Source organism: Chaetodon auriga, chromosome 7 (genome assembly GCF_051107435.1).
Source record: "Chaetodon auriga isolate fChaAug3 chromosome 7, fChaAug3.hap1, whole genome shotgun sequence".
NCBI classification, from domain to species: Eukaryota; Metazoa; Chordata; class Actinopteri; order Chaetodontiformes; family Chaetodontidae; genus Chaetodon; species Chaetodon auriga.
The window spans coordinates 23315426-23335002 of record NC_135080.1 but is presented as its reverse complement, the minus strand read 5'-3'; the positions used below and the strand labels follow the sequence as shown (position 1 = coordinate 23335002).

Genomic DNA, 19577 nt, shown 5'->3' with positions numbered 1-19577 from the left:
GGTGAAATTGCAGTTCAGTGACTTCAGCAGCTTGATAAGTCATCAAGAAAAGTATCACCAAAGCATAACAGTCGATGTAAAAGGCCAGCGGGGTATATGTTCAGATTATTCAGGGAAATGTTTTGTGATTCTTCAATGGATCCATCTTCGTCTTCTCACCTTCTTTCGTGAACTTACCCCTATCCCTTATCGCTTAACGCCTTTGATAAATTCCTCTCATCTTCCTCCTCGTCACGTTTGATTTCCCCTTTTCTCTTCTCAGGAAGTATAATATTCGTGTGGAGGACATCATGGTGCGTGATGTGCGGTACATCACGCTCAACTGCTGCTACAGAGACCTGCATAATGTCCTGCTGACGGGCCACCTCAAGACCCTGGCGCTAGTGGAATCAGCTGGTAGGACACAAACACACACACACATGCACGTGCACATACTGGACAGTGGGAGAAGTATTACTAATTATTTGTAATAACTGTATATTGTAGTACTTACAGTAACTCACTGCACTTTCTCCTGTTGGACTGTTTTAGTTTCATTCACATTATATCATCTAATATATGCCATACACGTACACTAATTTCCAACATGACTAATGCCTAATGCTTGCTCATTGCTACTCTAACCTTTCTTTACAAGGAGCCGCATACATTCCACTGTATTGATTCATAAACAGAGACTGCTGTGTGCAAGGTCTGATGTCAAAGCAATGAGTGCATAGAGACACAAACAAAGGCAGCGTGCACATGCAGGAAATAAATAAATGTGCACATATCTAGACTGAAATAATTTCATCATCAAATGGTTTTTCAAGTGTTTGTAAATGTTAAAAATGTGTTGTGCTTACTTTCTATTCAGCATTAAGTGTTTAATCAGGTTTGGAGTAAAGGAGGTTTTTAATGGATGCTTGAGCTAATCAGATATTCCCACATGGGACTAGAATTTCAAACTTTTTATCATTTTATGGATGCTTTAAAACCGCATTAATCAATATATTTACATTAACAACCGATTAAATTATGTGCAGAAGCTACAACTAATCTCCAGCCACAGGGAGTTGTCAGTGAAAAGCTCTGATAAATGCGCTGTACACTGCCTGCCCAGGACCAAACGGCAGAACACCTGTTGTACATAGCGGAGCAATCAGCAGCTCAACAAGCAGACAGTTCCCTCTGGAGTCGGGACAGACCAAAACAAAGCCAAACAAACATTGGACTTATGATTGCCAGGTGGTCCGAAACACAACTCCAAAGTTATGCTAATGACACCTCTGTGTCTGCTGGGCGTTCGAATACTGTCGTATGTTGGTGTTGTGTTCCAGCTCGTTCTGCTGCCCCAAAGTGGCCACAAAATATCTAACCATGCAGCTTTCGTCCGGTATTTGAAGCATGTTACACCAGTTAAAAGAGCTTATTCCTTGACTGACGGCTTAAATACTCTCTAAGCTGCAGCTTCTTGTGTTACAGGGGGAAGTAAATGATAGTGTATTGTCCCAAGTCCCTACTAAACCAGTTGAAGACGATGATGCTGTTAGACTGAGCATCACTTCCTGTCAGTACCATAAACAAATTCCAGCAACCTTGGTGGCGTGCTCATTAAGGAGATTGATTGATTGACAAACTTGCCAGGGCACAGCTTGCTCACTGAAGTGCAAATTTGGTATTCTAACGCTGTCTCAATTATGCAATCGTGCAGGAACAATTAGCTGCGGCATTTAACCAAATACATAATCAGCACGTACTGTCACAAAGGCAATTACTTAAAGCAAGCAAGCTGCCACCACCCACACGCATACACACACACACACACACACACACACACACACACACACACACACACGCTAGTTGATACACATTCACTGCATTGTAGGCTCTTGTTATGTAACTGAGCTGAACTCTCTGCAGTGCTGCAACATGTGTTTGGAATCTCCTGCAGTCTGCTCACTTCTACTGTCTCTCCTCATCGTCTGTTTCCTTCTGTTGCTCCTTTCTTCTTCTCACCTCTCTTGCCTTACTTAACTACTTACTTAACTCTTCCACAACTGCTCTCCATCCCTTCCATCCTCTTTCACTTTCTTCTGCCTGTTCTGACTGTCTGTATCTCCTCTCCCAGAGTCCATGATCCTGTTGGGTTCCATTGAGCGTGCCCAGCTCCAGTCGCTGCTCTCGCAGCAGCTCGGTCGCCCCAGACGGCTAGAGTACATCAGGGAACGAGCCGTGGCGGAGAAGAAACGCCTGTCAGTCGTGTCAAACCCGGACAGCGAGGACGGCAGCCAGCGGGTCAGTCAGGAGGTCCGCTTCCAGGTCAGAGGTCACTTCAAGCGGAGAGAGAAGACATTTGAGCTTCATTATCTGTTCACACATTGTTTATAGTGAACATGAAACGCTGGCTGTGTAAGTGATCAGGAAACTGTGTTTGCTGGAGGGTTAGCAAGCTTGTTAGCTTCAAGAAGTGTTCTGGCAAAGATGTTTCCAGACATTCGAAGCTTTCCAGTTTCCTAACATTGCATTCACAAAGCCACAGGAAGAAATCCATTTAAGATTAGATGCTTCTGCTTCAAAGGGCAAAGAAAAGCAGAGCTGCAGCGTTAGCTTAATTAGTACAGTCACTGTGACTCTCTCATTTTGGTAATTTTATTTTGCTAATTTAATGGTCCGCCTCCAAAGAATGAATGAGCCACTGCTCGGTGACAGACCCTGGAAAGGAATGAAGGAGACATCAGAGTAGAGAGTTCATCCTTGAGGGGACATTAATGTATGCACCAAATTTAGGGTACACTGAACAACCCTTAACAAAAGGAAAAAATATAATACCGTCCCAGAATTCCTTGCAGCAACAGCATTTCAAGCAATGCACCATTCAACATCCACCGTTGCATATTTATGTGCAGTTGAATCGTCTTAGTGACAGCATGTTTTCAGCTTGTCCTCACGTACGTACCGGACATCACAAACATCATAACAGAGGATATATAGTGACATGTTTAGTGATAACTTACAGTTCTCCAAAAAATACACTTAATATTTTTATTACATTCCTCATGTCACATATGACTTGAGGATGTAAACTGCAACTTGACTCACTGGCAGAGGCGTGTAACTGTGAGGCCCTAATTCTAGTTTTCTGTCTTCATTTGGCCTTCATCAGTGTGCTGTGAGTGGCTGAGCGGAGGGCCCTCAGGCATGGATGTGTGGGCGGGAAGACGGAGTGTGTGTGACACACATTTACCTTCTCTGTCTTTTTTCTTCATTTCTCTCACTTCCTGTCTCCTTCCCCTCTTTTCTCCCACTTTGTCCATTCCTTCCTCTGCTGCTTTCATCTGTGCTTGTAAATGGCTTCCTGTGGTCACGTAAGCCTTGCCGCAGTGTTGATTTGTGATGAGTTCCACATGGTGTGACTAAAGCTTTTTCAATGCTGGCAGATATCTTTGTATTAACCCTCCTGATAGCCCATTACTATATGATGATAGCTATTTGTTTTTTTGGTTTTTATCATGGTGGAGAATCCTCTCAAACAGCATTTATACCAACCTTTATTTCATTATTTATTTGTGGGTCTGCGTGTCAGTGCAGGCTCGCCCGCCACTGTTCAAGAAAGTACTCGTTTTCTTAATTTAAGGATTACTGCAGAAAAGACAAAACTGAAGACTGACTGAATTTAACATGGCAAAAGAAACTCCAGATGGCTGATGTGCAATATTAAATTAAAAGCTAATATCAGCCCAGTATATCAGGAATATTAATTAATTTACAAATGGGCAGCTTCACAGAATTACAGCTGAATATATTTCTTGCTAGTTTCACACAAGCATTTGATCTGTGAAACATTTTATGGTTGAAACCAGATTGTTCCCTCACTTCAGAAACACATTAACATAACTCAGCAAAAACATTTTTTAGGGCATGGAAATGCCAGCATGGGAAGTCATTGAAGTGTTGAAATTTTACATCAAGACCAACACGAGAACACGTCTTTTATCTCTCAACTCCCGCTGGTTTCTTTTCTTCTGGGGTTTTTTCTTTCCTACTGTTTCTCCCTTTTGATTTGCCTCCGTCTCATCACTCCGAAGAAGTACATCCATTTGTCTAATGAGTCCGCAGAAGGAGAAAAAGGGTTGAGCTCTTAAGCAGGACTGGGAGTTGAGGCCGTTTCTTATCCATCTGTGTGTGTGTGTGTGTGTGTGTGTGTGTGTGTGTGTGTGTGTGTGTGTGTGTGTGTGTGTGTGTGTGTGTGTGTGTGTTGGTGTGTGTGTGTGTGTGTGTGCGTGTGTGCGTGTGTGTGCATGCTTGCAGATCTCTACTGAGGAATCAACCTTCAGTCCCGTTCGTCCAGTTGCTCAGAAGCCTCTCAAACCTGCATTGAAGAGACCTTCTGTGGTGGAGCGACCCACTGAGATCCCCACCAGTAAGAAACACGCACACACACACACACACACACACACACAAGAGACAGAGAGTTTCCACACACTAGACAGATGAGGCAATCAAAAAGGAAAAGAATAGGAGGTTTAATAGATCCGGAAGGAGTGTCTGTAATGGCCTCTCAGTTTCTAAACTCTCATATCGCTAATAGCACCCCCTAGTCTCTCTCTCTCTCTCTCTCTCTCTCTATCTCTATCTCTCTCTCTCTCTCTCTCTCCCTCTGCGTCTCTTGGATGATTAACACTATTTTAGGACTGTCTTAATTGAAACAAGACTAAAAATAATCTGTTTGCCCAACTCTACTTTTTCTCAACGCAGCACAAACTTTTCAGTCAGTCATAATCGAAGTCATTTTGTGTCATTCAGTAATAATGAACAGTAATGGTGATAATAATAATACGTATAATGCAAAATGAAATACTGCATCACAAAAGAGGTTATACAAGGGTCACGACATGAATATAATCCAGCACGTAAAAACACGATTGACAGTCATGCTAGCAGATCTGCGAGGCTGCGGTACTTTGTGCTCAATGCTACTGTTAGCATGCTAACATGCTGATGCAAAGCAGGTATGTTTGTCATGTTCACCATCTTAGTTTAGCTTGATAGATGCTACCATGTGCTAATTAAGACTACACACAAAGAACAGCTGAGGCTAATGGGAATGTCATTTGTTTTACAGGTATGTAGTCAGAAACCAAAATACTGATCAAATTAAGAGTTTGACCTGATGATGGCGCTTATTACAGTTATTGCAGCTCATCCTGAGGGGAACATGAATGTCTCACACACACATTTCAAAGCAATCCCTCCAATAAGTGTGGAGTTTACTAAAAAGGCAAAAATGTCAACCGAGTGGGAAAGTCAGGTAATCCCTGTAGTTCGGTTCTTCCTCTGAGGATCACAGATGTCTGAACACAATTTCATGGCAAACAGAAGAAGAGGAACCAGTAGAGCTCAGCACAGGTTCATAGTTTCATATGTAGCACTGTGTCCCCTCTGGCTGTGGCTGACAGGTTTTGCTGTATGGCAATGTCAGTTTTTTTCTCAGTAAATATTGAATTTTGTTTTGCTCTGAGAGTGGGTCAGACACTTGGTCTGTGCATTTTCTTTAGGTGAAGCAGGATGTGTTGACCGGTCTACCTGTACTGGCACAACAGACAGTGTTTGAACCCAGCGGTCTCAATGCTCAATGGCCAGACTGTGGTCACTCAGTCTGCCTTTAGTTTGGGTCTTTATCAGTCCATTGAAGTTACAGATGTCCTGTGGTTGATATGCGTTTCCTTTGGCTATTATTTGCTTGGTTTCTATTAGTCCTATCTCGGTCTGACAGGAATGTCTGCGGATTGTTCAGCAGTTGTTGTAATGCTTCTTTAGATGGGACCAGTGACGTCTGTTTGCAGACGTCACATCATTACAGTATCGAACAGAAGGAGACGGAGTAGATCTGATCGTTTCACTGTTTCTGAATCTTTCCTCTGTCTCTCGCTTTCAGGCCCACAGGATAATTCCGGCATTGCTTTGAAGAACCTGTTCTGCGCTAGTCCAGACACAGAAGGCCTGGAGGTGAGACAGCCATGTCCTCGAATACACCCAACAACAACAACACCATCATTGCACACACACACACACACACACGCACACACAAGCACAGTGGCTCACATCCTGTCATTCACACATTCTGTACACCCCCACAGTCCTATGCTATCTCTCGCATACAGTCCTTCACGCTCCACAGTACAGTGCCTCCCACACAAACACAAACACATATACAAAACACACACACATGCACACACGCACACACACATACCGAGAGAGTATCTGCCTCAACATAAAACCTTTTTCACTTTGCATCCTGCAAGTCTTTAAAGAAAAATCTTCACTCCTGCACCTTCCTGCTAATGTTTTTTTCACATAAATAAGTTTCCAATTAATTCCCTTTTCCAACCATTGCAGTTTGGGCACGGCGTTGCAAGGAGTTTTTTTTTTTTTGTTTTTTTTGTTTTTTTTTTTTGCAAACTGCCGTTGAGGTTGTTGTTAATGTTGTGTGCTTGTCTCTGGTCACTTGGAAGAAAAACAACAACGTGGAGAGCCCCACATCTCCTGAGCACAGGAGGCCATCCAAACGGGTCCGGATATCCGTCGTGGTAAGAGCCACCGATCGGGGCTACCCAAATGCCTGGAATCCGCCCGGCCACAGGTTCATCAGCCAATCAACCGGTCGTCACCCCCGCCATTCCATTCCAGGGCTAATCCCAAATGCCGATGGACTGTGATCTGGGCCAGGCTCAGCCGAAGCCCGTCTGTGTCATCGTGCCAAAAAGTGTTGAACACCCTCTTCCTTGTACAAACTGTAACCCGGCCTTCTGACCTGTCACTGCCTCTAGTTGCTTATGTGATTGGCTAGGATCCACTCAGCTTAACCTGTTTTCATTGGTCAAATGGTCAGTTGAGGTTACAGAGAGCACCTGACAACTTAAATACCGCTACAGCCAATTGACAGTGTCAACAGTTCATTATGTGCCTTCATAATTGGGACTTAAAGTCATTATTTGTAGAATTTATAAATTCCTCAAAGTATGCTTCCCAAAGTGGTAATGTCAAAAAAGACGCTGTAGAAGAAAGTAATGATATATATCTATTCTTTAAAGTGTTTTTAATTAAAATTGTCCCTTTTTTGTCTGTTCTAATCCCACAACAGTGCTTTTTCTCATTGACCACTGTATTTCATGTAAAACTCAGCGTATTTCATTTTATTCTGCTCAAGAAAAGTGGTCATTGGGAGAGGCCCTGCTGGGAAATTAAAAAAGGACATGAAATGAAATCTGCTGCAGTTAAATTGAAATACCTGCAATAAACACTGAAAATGAGCAGGATGACATATAATTTCATAATAATGGGCAGAAATTCGTGATTACATGATTATGTATTCATATAGTTATATATTTCATAGTCTTTACATTTTTCAGTGAAATTTGAACTTTTTTTGTATTATTTTAAAAAATAAGGATCGTTAGTCACAACCCAAAACTCTTGATGCATCCTTTATATAATACAGCCCTTGAATATTTTTTCAATCTCCTCATGGAGACCTAAATTTAAAATTAAGATTCAAATTTAGCTTCTCTAAAACTTGATGAATTGGTGAATTATGATGGAATTCCTGTCTTTGTAAAATCGAGATGTGGTTGAGTTGTGGTCAAGTGGTCTACAAGGACGAGGCTGTTCAACCAAGCATGTTGTGCTGTCCGTCATCAGCTGTGTCACCCGAGGTGTCCAATCAGTGACAGCCTCACAGGTCAGGCCTTGCCTTGTTCCTGGAGTGAACCAAAATCCCATCGCATTTTTTTGTAATTGAAAGAAACTGTGGTATTCCATGTGTTCAGTGTGCAGGGGGCAAGTGGGGGGACGAGTTCCTCTGTGCATGCAGCGTGAAATATCTGTATAGGAGTATCATATCTCTTCATTAGGAGCAGGCAGGGATTTGAATGACAGCGTTCCAGCTCAGATGAAATGATGATGCATGAGAAGGTGTTGGAAAATATGACCACAAACGGGGACAGAGCCTGCTGTCCAATTACCAGCAACCGCATAGGCTCCGGCAGCGATGCATGTCAATCAATGAAACAAGAGTCTGATTATGAATTGAGAAAAATGATTCCACGATACAAGAACATCCAGCGTTGCATGAAAAATTATCAGACGGCATCGATTTCTGAAGATCAAACCCTATTAAGAATTACATAATCAAGCATTCAGACTAAATACGTTCGCACATCTTTGTCCATTGGCCAGCATCAGTGATTTATCCGTAATCTTTTCTGACGCCAAGTTTACAAATCATCACGAGATTGTTCTTCATTCATCACATATAATGTCATTCCGTTCACTAGGAGCCACCGCCCAGCTTAAAGAGTTTCTTTGGGGTGAGCATCTTATTCACATTTCTTCTGTTTCAAACCAGGATCAACTTTCACCCCAAACAACCAACTCACAGACTTTACAGACACTGACTAGTCCCAAAACTTAACAGGAAGTAGCTTGTGTTGTTTTGCAGCAGTCTCGCTCCTTTTTCCTCTTTTCTCTTCTCTGGGATAATCAAACATTTATCGCTCAAGCTGAAACATCTTCAGCTCTTGCAGATGCGTTTTTGCCTCAGTTCGTACTGCCTGCAGCAGATATGTGTCCGTCTGCGCCCACTTGTGTCCACTGTTGGGGAGCAGCGACATTACATGTAGCGAGGCTGCTAGTTCAACTACATTTCCCAGTAGCGGTCAGGTAGCACAACTACTTTCAAAATCATGCTGTCAAGATATTAACTCTGCTAAGTAGGGCGGCTCTCTGACTGTAAGACCTGTCTTTTAAAGGTTTGTTTTGGTTCCATGGAGCTTCCAACACTGCTCAGTCTTTTCCATTGTCTCCGTGATGTGTGTACATGGACTACATGCACATGATACTGATACTGAATTCCCAAATTTGATTGGCTAACAGTCAAAAACATCAGAGTGGTTTCTAGGGGGGCGAAATGTAAAAGTCATGAAATTCAAAGGTAGTGATCTGAAAAAGCTTCTGCCCAGTGTGATGGCCGACCTTCATTGATTTATCTACCAAAGCCAAGTTGCGAGGTCTGCATGCTAACCGCAGACCTTAATGGAAATGTTTTTGTCCGCAGCATCAGTTGAATATAAATATGAGCCTAGAACACAACATTCCTCCTTCAGATTCTTTGTTGTGAATGTGCCAGTGTGGCTCTATTAGCACTATTGATGATTTATACGTGAGGAACTTAAGGAGCTCCATTAGTTCCACATGTCAGTGGCAGTTATTGAAGTCAGTGCACATTTTCAATCATTCACAAGCCCAGAGAGGTGCTAGATCATTCTTCATGTGTTGCTCCAAGGCCCACGCGTAAAGGCGTAGTATACAGCTGATAGATTACACTGTGAAGTCTTAATTTTAATTAAGGGAAAACACTGACAAGATTGTGCTCTCAGATCACACGCTGTTATTTTTCTGCTCGGTCTCGCAGCAGAAGTCAGACTTGCTGTGTGGAACTCAAAGAGAAGTACAGAATTAGGAACAGAGGAGGCGCGCCGGGAGTGTTTTTTCATTTGGAGAGGTAAATGGGAACCCTCGGGTGTATATTTCACCCCATGACAACACAGTGCTCGTGTTGAGTTATGCGCAACAAAGACCACAAAGACTGTGTTAAACCAGAGGAACTTTGCTTTGAGGTGAATGACGAAACGCATTTCTTCAACTGTAGTAATGAAAAAGGGTAATCAAAACAAAAGTTTCACACTTTTTTGCCCTCATTACACGGTCTGTCTGTGTTTGAGGCAACGTCTACGCAAGAACACATCACGTTTGCTCCCTGTCATGTTAGAAACTCGTTGATTGTCCTGATCAGTGGCTGCATTAAAGGTCAGGATTTTCAAAACTTTCCAAAGCCGTAACTATTACACCGCAGTTGTAATTTGAGTGGAATTCAAAATGCATAAAGCATCTCATTATTGATTCACCACAGCATGCTTCTTTATTCCAGGCAAAGGACGTGTTTTATTAAGCCTATTAGTTGGTAGGTACCATAAAGCTGGGGTTCAGGGACACCTGAGAGCCCTGTGGGGGGTTTCTTGGCACCCCCAACAAAATACAGCCCTATTCACACATTACTAATTTTACATGGTGATTTATAACAATTGCAAAGGTTATTTGAGCTCTTAATCCTCAAATCCAGCAGTAACAACTGCACTGCAAGTGACCAAACACCTGTCAACAGACAGTTCATCCAGTTCCCTCTCGATTTATAGCAGGGATTTCTGGTTTTCTGCTTTAACTTTTACTGCCTTATATCCATTAGAAATGGTTTAGGCTGCCGTGGACAGTCTTAATGAGAGCAAATCTAGTCAAAAAAATCCAGTGACAGAAAGAGGTGCGGCCACATAAGTAGTATTTCATGAGGATTTCAGAATCCAATCAAAGTTTACAAACTGCCCTGCTCACTAATCATTGTTAATGTAACATTTTAGTTGTCTTCCAAGATACTTACTGGTCTTCGGTCAGTCTGAGGAAACATCTGAGGAAAAACACACATTTCCTAAGTGTGAATATACCACACAAAACATAAGCATGGTGTTTTCCTACTGCTTTCTTATTTCTTTTTTCTTTTTGTCAAATTAGGTTTATGGCTGTGAACAGGGTTTCAGAAATCGTGTAACTGAATTAGAATTTAATTCACTGTGAAAAGGTGCAGGCCAGAATCTCAAGAAGCCTTTTAAGACAAAAGGCAAGTGCCTCATGGTATTAAATCCTGTTCACACTGAGAAATTATTTCCCAGGTAATCATCACTTTTTTCACTTTGATATTCATTGAAAGTATTTTTTGAAGGCTGACACTTTGAAACAGCCATACACTGTGTTAGTAATACTGATACCTGCATCAGACTTTATGCAGTCTCATGTACCACTCATGCCTTCATCCCCTCACCTTACTTTATCAACCTGTACATGAAATATATTCCATTAACACACTGGCCATAAAATCTATCTCCTAAAACACAATATGAAATTTTTGACCCTCGGTTACATCTCAGCACTTTTTATCGCCGAGTAAATAGTTACACAATGAAGACCATCCTCTGTAGAAACCTTTAATTTCCTGGGGTGACAGATAAATGTGTGCCTTGAGTTTGTCACTGTGGGCTGCTGTAACATGCACCGTAAGTCATAGCCATAATTTAGCCATTACTAGCTAACCTCAGGTGACAAATATATGAAAGGTTATTAAATATACCCCCCTCTTGACGGTTGTGTGTGAGTTTATGCCCTACCTATACATTTTTATAGCGTTCAGAATTAATTGGTGGCCACCAGTCAAGTTTGCAATGGCCCCTATCTGCCTCCGCTGTGATGATTTAATAAAGTATAGTGATATGTTAAGTGCACCCATGAGGAGCATATTGTATGGTCAGTGCTGAGACAGATGGTTCATTATTAGCTCCAGGAAATTTTGGATGTGTTAAGTGGACCTGGAAGCATGTTAGTCATTATTGCCTTGCAGTGAACTAATTGGTAATGAACCCCTGTAGCACTTGGTGTGTGTGTGTGTGTGTGTGCATTTACAGTACAGTAAGCCTGTGGGCTTGTTTCCCCCGTCAGCAGCAGTTATTAACATTCAGCAGTGTATAAGTGCACGTGGCAGAGTGTGAGGCTGATTGCAGCGTTGCTATGAATCCGTCAAGGCTCTGTGGGCTTGAGCAGGAATATAGACAAACAAATTTATATGTTTTTTTTTTCTCCCAAGACTTCTGAGTTACACCCCCGCGGCGGAAGAGAAATCAAGTCATTACTTGTGCCCTCCCCTTCTCTCTGCTCCACTCTCACGTTTGTTCTCTGGTACTGTATCTGGTTTAATCTCTGCAGAGATGCAGATGTGCTCTTCCTTCATCTTTACCACTTTTCCAAAGCCCTCCTCCCCTTTTTGTGTCTCTGTCATCTGTCCTCCTCCCCCCTCCAATCCCTGCGTCTGCGTCCATCCAGAGCTGTGAAATATTGATGGAGGGTAAATGACATCAGTAGTCTGTTTCAGAGAAATGATGCCGCCCAGCCTCCCAGTCTCTCCTGGCTGTTTTTCTCATTATTTTTCCCTCACTCTTGCGTCTTCGTAATGCTTCCATGCTTTATTTATGATGGCTTGTGGGCTTGGCACCTCGCTTCTCCTGCTTTATTTCCTTTTTTTTTTTTTTCGTCTTCTTTTGTTTCTGTAGATCGTTGGGGAGTATGTGCCATTCTTTCTTTCTTGGTATATGCACTCTTACAGGGGAACACACAGACACACATGGTGCGACAGACAAAAGACAAGTTGCATTGAAGCGTTTGTAGAGGAAAATGTGTCCTCTTTGCTCATCGCCTTAACAGTCTTATGCATGTGTATGTGTGTACTGAGCCCTCTTTCTCAGCTTCCTTACCTAAATTTGATTCTGAGTAGCTGTTTTTCTGTTCACACTCCACTGCATCAGTATCACCTACTGTGAGACTGAGAGAAAACAAGACCCAGGGACCAAAACAAGTGAAGAACCCGTTGAATATATAAATATATATTTTAATGAATATGCATACAGTCAGTTGTCCACCTTTGACAGCTATCAGAGGAAATGATAAACAAGTTTCGTGGCTGAGCAGCGGATCTTAGAGCCAGTTACGACTGTGTTGGCTGCATTTTGAGGAGAATGTAAAGATAGATGTAAAGGAATAAATACATTACTTGAGAGGAATGAGTTGATATTTACAATTTTCCCGAGCTGAAAGACACAGGATTGCACAACCTTTTTGTTGTTTATTCCACATTATTGGGAAAAATAGCTGCAGAATTTCTCAATTACCAGTGATGCAGGGAGATAATGAGCTAAGTTGTTGTGACATCTGGAGCCTCCAACTGCCGAAGCCAATTACACACATTTCAGCGTATTTAGCATCCAGCTGCACAAAATTTCGGCACATTCTGCTAGAAATGTGCAGTAGAGAAGGAAGTGCAGTGGCTTTCTTTCATTGTTCAGAGTGCAGCTCCAATATGCTGCAGTGTCATCAGCGTAAAAATGAAAGTTGATGTTTTGGATTTACACCAGCTGGTAGGAAATTTAAACACATTACTTAATCAAAGTGGATCGCACCACTCAAACTAGTTCATATGATTAGTTGTTACTAAATATTGACACCCAGCAAGTGGCAGGTGTAAATGCTGCATACTTAACAGAACCACCAGCTAAAATTTCCATAACATGTGACCTGACACATTGCTCTTTGATAATGATGGAAAAACTGGAAAGATTTTAAATTCCAATATGCAAAAATAACATAATTTATGTCAAATTACAAAACATGGCAATAACTTTTGGCTAAATCACCGTTAGGTGAGCAGAATCATAGTAATATTTCTGATTTTATGTTATGTTTCAAATATTGTTTGCCTCCTAAAACTTATTTCCAAGAGTGATGTTACAGCTTGTGATGCTACTATGATTCCCTTTTTACATAGTTGATTGGTAGTGACTGGACAGCCGTACAGATGTTTCCTATCAACTGATTTACACATCACTAAAGTCTTTCAAGCTAAGACCTTGCTTAATTTTTAAAGGCACAACCAGATTTATTTAATGTGTTTATTTAATTTGTTAAATCACTACTTTGAAACTACTGTAGCTTGTAGTTACTAAGAACTTGGTGTGGACGCATGAACTTATTGATGGATTTACAAATAACTGGTACACCTTAATCCAGATGAGATGAACCAAAGGCAGCATTTAAAAAGGGCGAAGCAAAGCAAATGTGTAGTCCCCAAAGCCAACATGAAAGATCCTGCACTAAAAAATGGACTCCGGGCCTGTTTTACTGTATGAAACACCATGCTTACCTCTAAGAGGACAAGAAATGATGGGTTTCAACAACTGGCTAAAAGATTAAAGGTCTCTGTGTTGCAATGATCTTGAACAGATTCCAGTATAGGACACTTTTTTCAGTCACCATATAGCAAGAAAAGGGAATTTTGAAATGCGATGTTCATTATTAAAAGCATGTGGGTCAAGTGTTAGCACTGTCAGAGCAGGTTCAATGAAAGCAGGTCTTAAGTCGTAGAACAAAGACACCGACGCCATTAAACTCGTCCCTCAGGTATCAGCGAGGACGAACATTCAGAGGACAGGATGAAGTTTTCATTTCCTGAATAATTTCAGACAACAGAGAGAGAGAGAGATACACAGGAGAGAGTGAACTTATCTCCAGAAGAAGAGTGGTACACACTGACTGTAATTTGTTTTGAGGGTGAATTGATTTGTTGCTCAATATCAGATAGTTTCAGGGTGACGAAGGTGTTGCAGGTTTGAGAGAAAAGACTTAGAATATTAAAAAGTTTGGGCTTTTGGTGGGTTTGTGACACTCAAACACTCATGTTTCGGAGGTGCACCCAGTGTTGGTTGTGTTTCCCTCGCAATAAGCGCACACACACTCACAGACTTGCACTCTTTATTCCTTAAGTCCTCAAAAAGAAATGCCTCTAAAAGTAGGCTAACCAGGTTTCAGGGGTGGCCAGTCCCACCACAGGCCCCGTTGAGGACACACTGCTGGCCACCAGTGGCACCGCCAGGATTCAATTTCATAGTACGCACAGACCCCCCTCCACCACCACCACCACCACCAGATGTGGTGTAGTAGTACTATAACTGTCACCCGGTTCAGCACCCTGGACAGCTGCCAGAGCATGAACTGGATGTGGGAATTTGATGCATTTGAACCCGCAACATGTAGGTCAGAAAATAGGATAGCGGTAGGCTACATAGTGTAGAAGAAGAATATAGCTAGTGCCAGAATTCAAAATCACTTACTGACAGATGACGTAAATGACAATCATTGGCCTTTATGTTAAGCTTCAATTAATTGGCTTAGAAAATAAGTGGACTCAGCATGTTTAGCCTATTACAAACCGGCATCTTTATTATCCCCTCCCCAAAAACAATTTAAAAAAAAAACCCTTTAAAATATTTACTTTTTTCACACCTTCAAAAAAAATTGTACGCACAGTGCGTACAGGATTCCGGTTGGCGGCGCCACTGATGGCCACTACCACAGCATGGCGGATCTTTAAGATGAACTACCCACCATTTCACAACTTTCCTCGAAGCTGTTGCAACAACACCATTATTGCTCACAACTCTGTAATTTGGACAAAGTCTTTAATGATGTTATTTCACAACTGTGTTAAAGTTTCCGCAATCTAATCAGACACGCAGATACGGCAGTAATAACATTTTAAGGCAATGAGCAAAGTGAACATCAGCAGCAAGGAAATCAGCAGCTAATTGCCTGCACATTAGTGATAAATAATTATTGTTGCAATGTTTCCCCATTGCACCATTCAGTGTGTGGTACAGGCAGCAGTTAGAGAAACAACAGACATTACTATATTTAGCACGAGAGATAAACTTGACAGAGTCTCTGTCATCAGTTCATCCAGTGAAACGGCTATTTAGAGGATAGAGTGTCGGGTTGTAATGATAATGATGCTGATGTCAACTTCAGGGAGTCCACCTATATCTACACAGGCGCCGCAGAGCATCTCAGCCTCATCAGTAATAGTTAGTCAATAACATTCTGTTCGTGTTGAGAGCATCTTTATTTAATGACATTTTTTCACAATTCACATGTCGTAAAGTGACGTAGTGGTCATGTTCCTGTAATATCAGCCGACCGGTTCTGAATTGGTGTGAGTTGGACTCACAGGCTTCAGGCTTTACATTACAGGACCGTTCGAGTTGAAATGAGTTGTCCCAGCAGCAGCAAAGAGAGAAAAAAAACACTGTTGCTGTAAAATGATTTAACCTTACAGTGACCTAATATAAAAAAAATTACTACTAGTGGTGTCTGTCATGCAGATGGTTGTGATTTAATGTCCCTCAGGTTTTGAGTTCGCTTCAGATCTCAGATCTCCACATTACAATGGAGAAGAGTGTAATTTAGAACAAACGTTCCACAAAGAGGCCCCTGCAGTGTCTTCTTGAGTAACCAGGACGTTGGTTTTGAGTTTTCTCAGATGCCATTTTTAAATACTTTGGTCAGCACAGATAAAACTCTATTCAGCCACATTGACGGAGCCTGTGCAGAAATACACAGCTTTGATTTATAGAAGAAGAGTGACTCAAGCCTTTGGAGTCCCTGCTGTCATCTGCACTTGTGAATGCTATCCAAGAAGAAATCCCATTTTGTTGATGAAAGTTCTGTTCTCTTCCATTAAATTAGGGTGGCAGCAGAATTTCCAGATATATAGCTCAAAACCTGGCAACAGAAAATGGAAACTTTGTTCATCGCTAAAATACCACTAGGGGTCATTGACAAATGTTTTTTTCTTTTTTTTTTTTTTTTGTGATTTGAATGAACCGATCCTTTGACTCAGAGGCAGATTTTGCATTTAGATTAGAAGAGAAAGACGCTAAATCTTCCCCTCAGCAAAAGCAGGAAGTGTACTGAAAGCCTTACCACCTCTTTCTATCTACTGTAGGCTGAATAAAGAGCAGTGCTGTGCAGGGGAGTCCGAGTTTCCACAATCAAAGAACTGTGTGTATGATACAGCAGTCTTTGGTGGTAGATTGTGTATGTTCCCTGCTGACCTAGTCTTGGATGGTTGCCACTGATTGGGTGATCGGGTCGCTGGATGGAGGCAAAGATGGATCGCTGCCGGAGGAAGGAGGGAGGGCGGGAAGAACAACGGACCTTTCTAATCTTTGTCTGGTCACAGAAACAGCATAGCAAGCAATACAGCTTCATCAGCCTATTGTCAGCACTCTGGAGTCTCTCTGCCTCTCACATGCCTCTGCATGCGCACGCACACACACACACACACACACACACACACACACACACACACACACACACACACACACACACACACACACACTCACACACACACATGCTCGTTCAAATCTCATTTGAATATGCCCACACAGTTCCTCTGATTTCACTGTCAGTCGCATGCAGACTGACAAAGTTTACTCTCCAACTTCCTGTACACACAAACACACGTGCACACACACACACACACACACTTCTGCCTAACTCGTGTATCCAGAAGCAGAGATTTGCTCTCTTAATAGAGCAGCTAATCTCTCTGAAAGCACCTATTTTGCATGCACAGTCCAACCTTTCTCTGTCTCTCAAAAAAAAAACCTCCTCCTGCACACACACACACACACACACACACACACACACACACACACTCCAAAGTGATTTTATCTCCTCCTTTTCTTTAGTTTACATTTTACCCCTGGAACAACAGTGTGTCGTGGCGACATTCAGAGTGCCCTTGTGACAGGCAGAATGAGCAGAGAGGCAGCAGAGATGAAGGGCTGTACGTGTGTGTTTGTTGGTGTTTTGTCTCATCAACTCCAGGCACGTCTGGCCTCCGCTTGCATACAGCTACAGTAGGGCACCTCTTCCTATGCCGCTGCAACAGTTGCTAGGGTTACCGATAGGTCGGCCACCACAGCAATGACGATAAATGAGCTCAGGGCTCCCATCAGCGCCTGGGTCACACTCTTTCTGTCGCTCTCTCTCTGTCTCTAACACACACACATGTTCTCCTGCATTCAACACTGAGAAGGTAACTACCTGTACACAATCACATGACTAAACACTTTGAAATCGTATTTCACAGCCCATCACACACACACACAAACACACACACACACACACACACACACACACACACAGCTGCATACGCACCCTGCCGTATGCTCTCACACACACTCAGCTGTGTGTTTCCATCACCTGGTGTTCTCAGCACTTCTCCGCAGCTCAGGGTTGCTAGTTTGACTCCAGCTTCTCAAACGGTGTCGGCAGCCTGTCAGTTATGAGCCGTGAGCTCTGAGTGCGCCGCAGATCCATCATTATAATGATCATCTGCTCTGACATCTCATACATCACATCCCCCGCACTCATTAAATGTGCTGCAGTCGCTCCTTTAGTCACTCATTCCATTTCTGTCCATCTGTCTCAAGACAGCAGCGCTGTATAACACTTATGATGTGCTGCATGGATGATTATGTGTTTTCAATATGTCGTTTTACCTTCTGTGCACAGATGTAGCGTTGGGGGCGCACTTGAAAAGTACAAATACATGTTTATTGAGATCATAAGCAACTGGACAGCATTGTTTATCTACCATTTGTTAACTGTTCCATCACCGCTCGTGTATTTGTGTGACACGTGTTTGGTTTCTTCACTTGCCTGTGTTTAATGTGAATACAGAATAGCTTTGTGTTGTGTGCTGACTGCTCTCCTGCTGCTTCTTGTCTACAGGATGACGGAGACGTGGAGGATGACATGACTATTAGAGAGGTAAGACAGACAGCCAGACACACAATAGGTACAAACACACTTGTTGTGTCAGGTTTTTGCAGGTTTTTCTTGTCTTCTCTGGCCCTGAAAAATAACCCTGATGATGTCATAGTGATGTCATCTAGGTTATCTCAGCTTGGGCTGGGAGACTATAAATTTATAACAGAACGCCTGCATTGCAAAGTGGATGCATTGAAGTGTTTCCCAGGCAGCGAGACTCTTAACAAGGGACACAGTCGAGTTGCATTATGGGAAATGTAGGATCCAGTGTTTGAATCAGGCTTGATCCATGTTAAGGACTAAAAGTCAGTATATCATGGCTTCTTCTTTCTATTTTGACCTTTTTTTTTTTTTACTCCATCAGTTCTTCCTGAGTACTTAAAGCAGCTTACAAATATGTAGTTTTATTCAGGCTCGTCACTATAGTTTGGAACAAATGTTACTCAAATAAGAGTAAATTAGGTTTTTGTTGAGGACTATTTTCAGCAGTGGATTAATCCACATTTGGTGCTCTAGCAAGTGCTTCCAGCAGCAGGACAGCGTACGTGAGATTTAGGCAAAATAAGCTGCAGTGTGTGTGTGTGTGTATGTATGTGTGTGTGTGTGTGTGTGTGTGTGTGTGTGTGTTCATAGTAATGAAGGAGTATGTCACCCAGACAACAGCAGTGCAGAAGAATAAGTCACAGCAGGTTGTGGACACACAGACGATACTTGTTCAAAGGTTCAATCCACTGTTGGTTTTGGCTGACTATCAGCGAAACATAGAAAACGACTTGTCTTACCGCTTTGGATTCTAGGTGTCATCACATTCATTCGTATTTATCAGTCTGCAAAAACCTGTGTTTGCCTAACTTGAATCTCAGCTTCCACCTGATTACATCACACCGTGACAGTCCTGGATTTTCAGATTCCTCAATATCCCCAGACGGGCCGATTACCCTGGAGTCTTATATTTTTGGATATGACATCATTCATAATTCATCCATCAACAGCACCTCTCATTTCCTCTCTGTCAGCCTCATATTCCTCACACTTTCTCCCTCCATGCCCTCTTTTGTCTCTCAGAATCACTCATCTTTCACCGCTCATACGTCTGCCGTGTCATTGCTTCTCGCTACATCTCCCTTCCTTGTTCTCAGTTCACCTTCCTCACTGTCCGTCATTGTGGGTCTCGTGTGATTTATAGTCATTCAGTGCGGCGCCCGGTCCATTGACTGTCTATCAGAGGGAGGTGATTTTTCAGGAGGTGGTATGGGATGACTTGATGTCTTTGC

General features: G+C 42.3%; 1 protein-coding gene across 7 annotated transcripts in view; it reads left to right on the top strand.

Moving 5' to 3' along the window:
- LOC143323221 (chloride channel protein 2-like) overlaps nt 1-19577 on the top strand; it is a 140456-nt gene that overhangs the window by 107548 nt on the left and 13331 nt on the right. For 2 of the 7 annotated variants that reach the window (XM_076734951.1, XM_076734949.1), the window contains 7 exons: nt 263-396; nt 2111-2301; nt 4291-4402; nt 5918-5988; nt 6495-6569; nt 8316-8348; nt 18265-18303. In XM_076734951.1, coding sequence (XP_076591066.1) covers nt 263-396; nt 2111-2301; nt 4291-4402; nt 5918-5988; nt 6495-6569; nt 8316-8348; nt 18265-18303 — 655 coding nt within the window. Of the gene's footprint in view, nt 1-262; nt 397-2110; nt 2302-4290; nt 4403-5917; nt 5989-6494; nt 6623-8315; nt 8349-18264; nt 18304-19577 lie in introns of all 7 variants that reach the window. The other 5 variants (XM_076734954.1, XM_076734950.1, XM_076734955.1 and 2 more) reach the window with 3 other exon arrangements.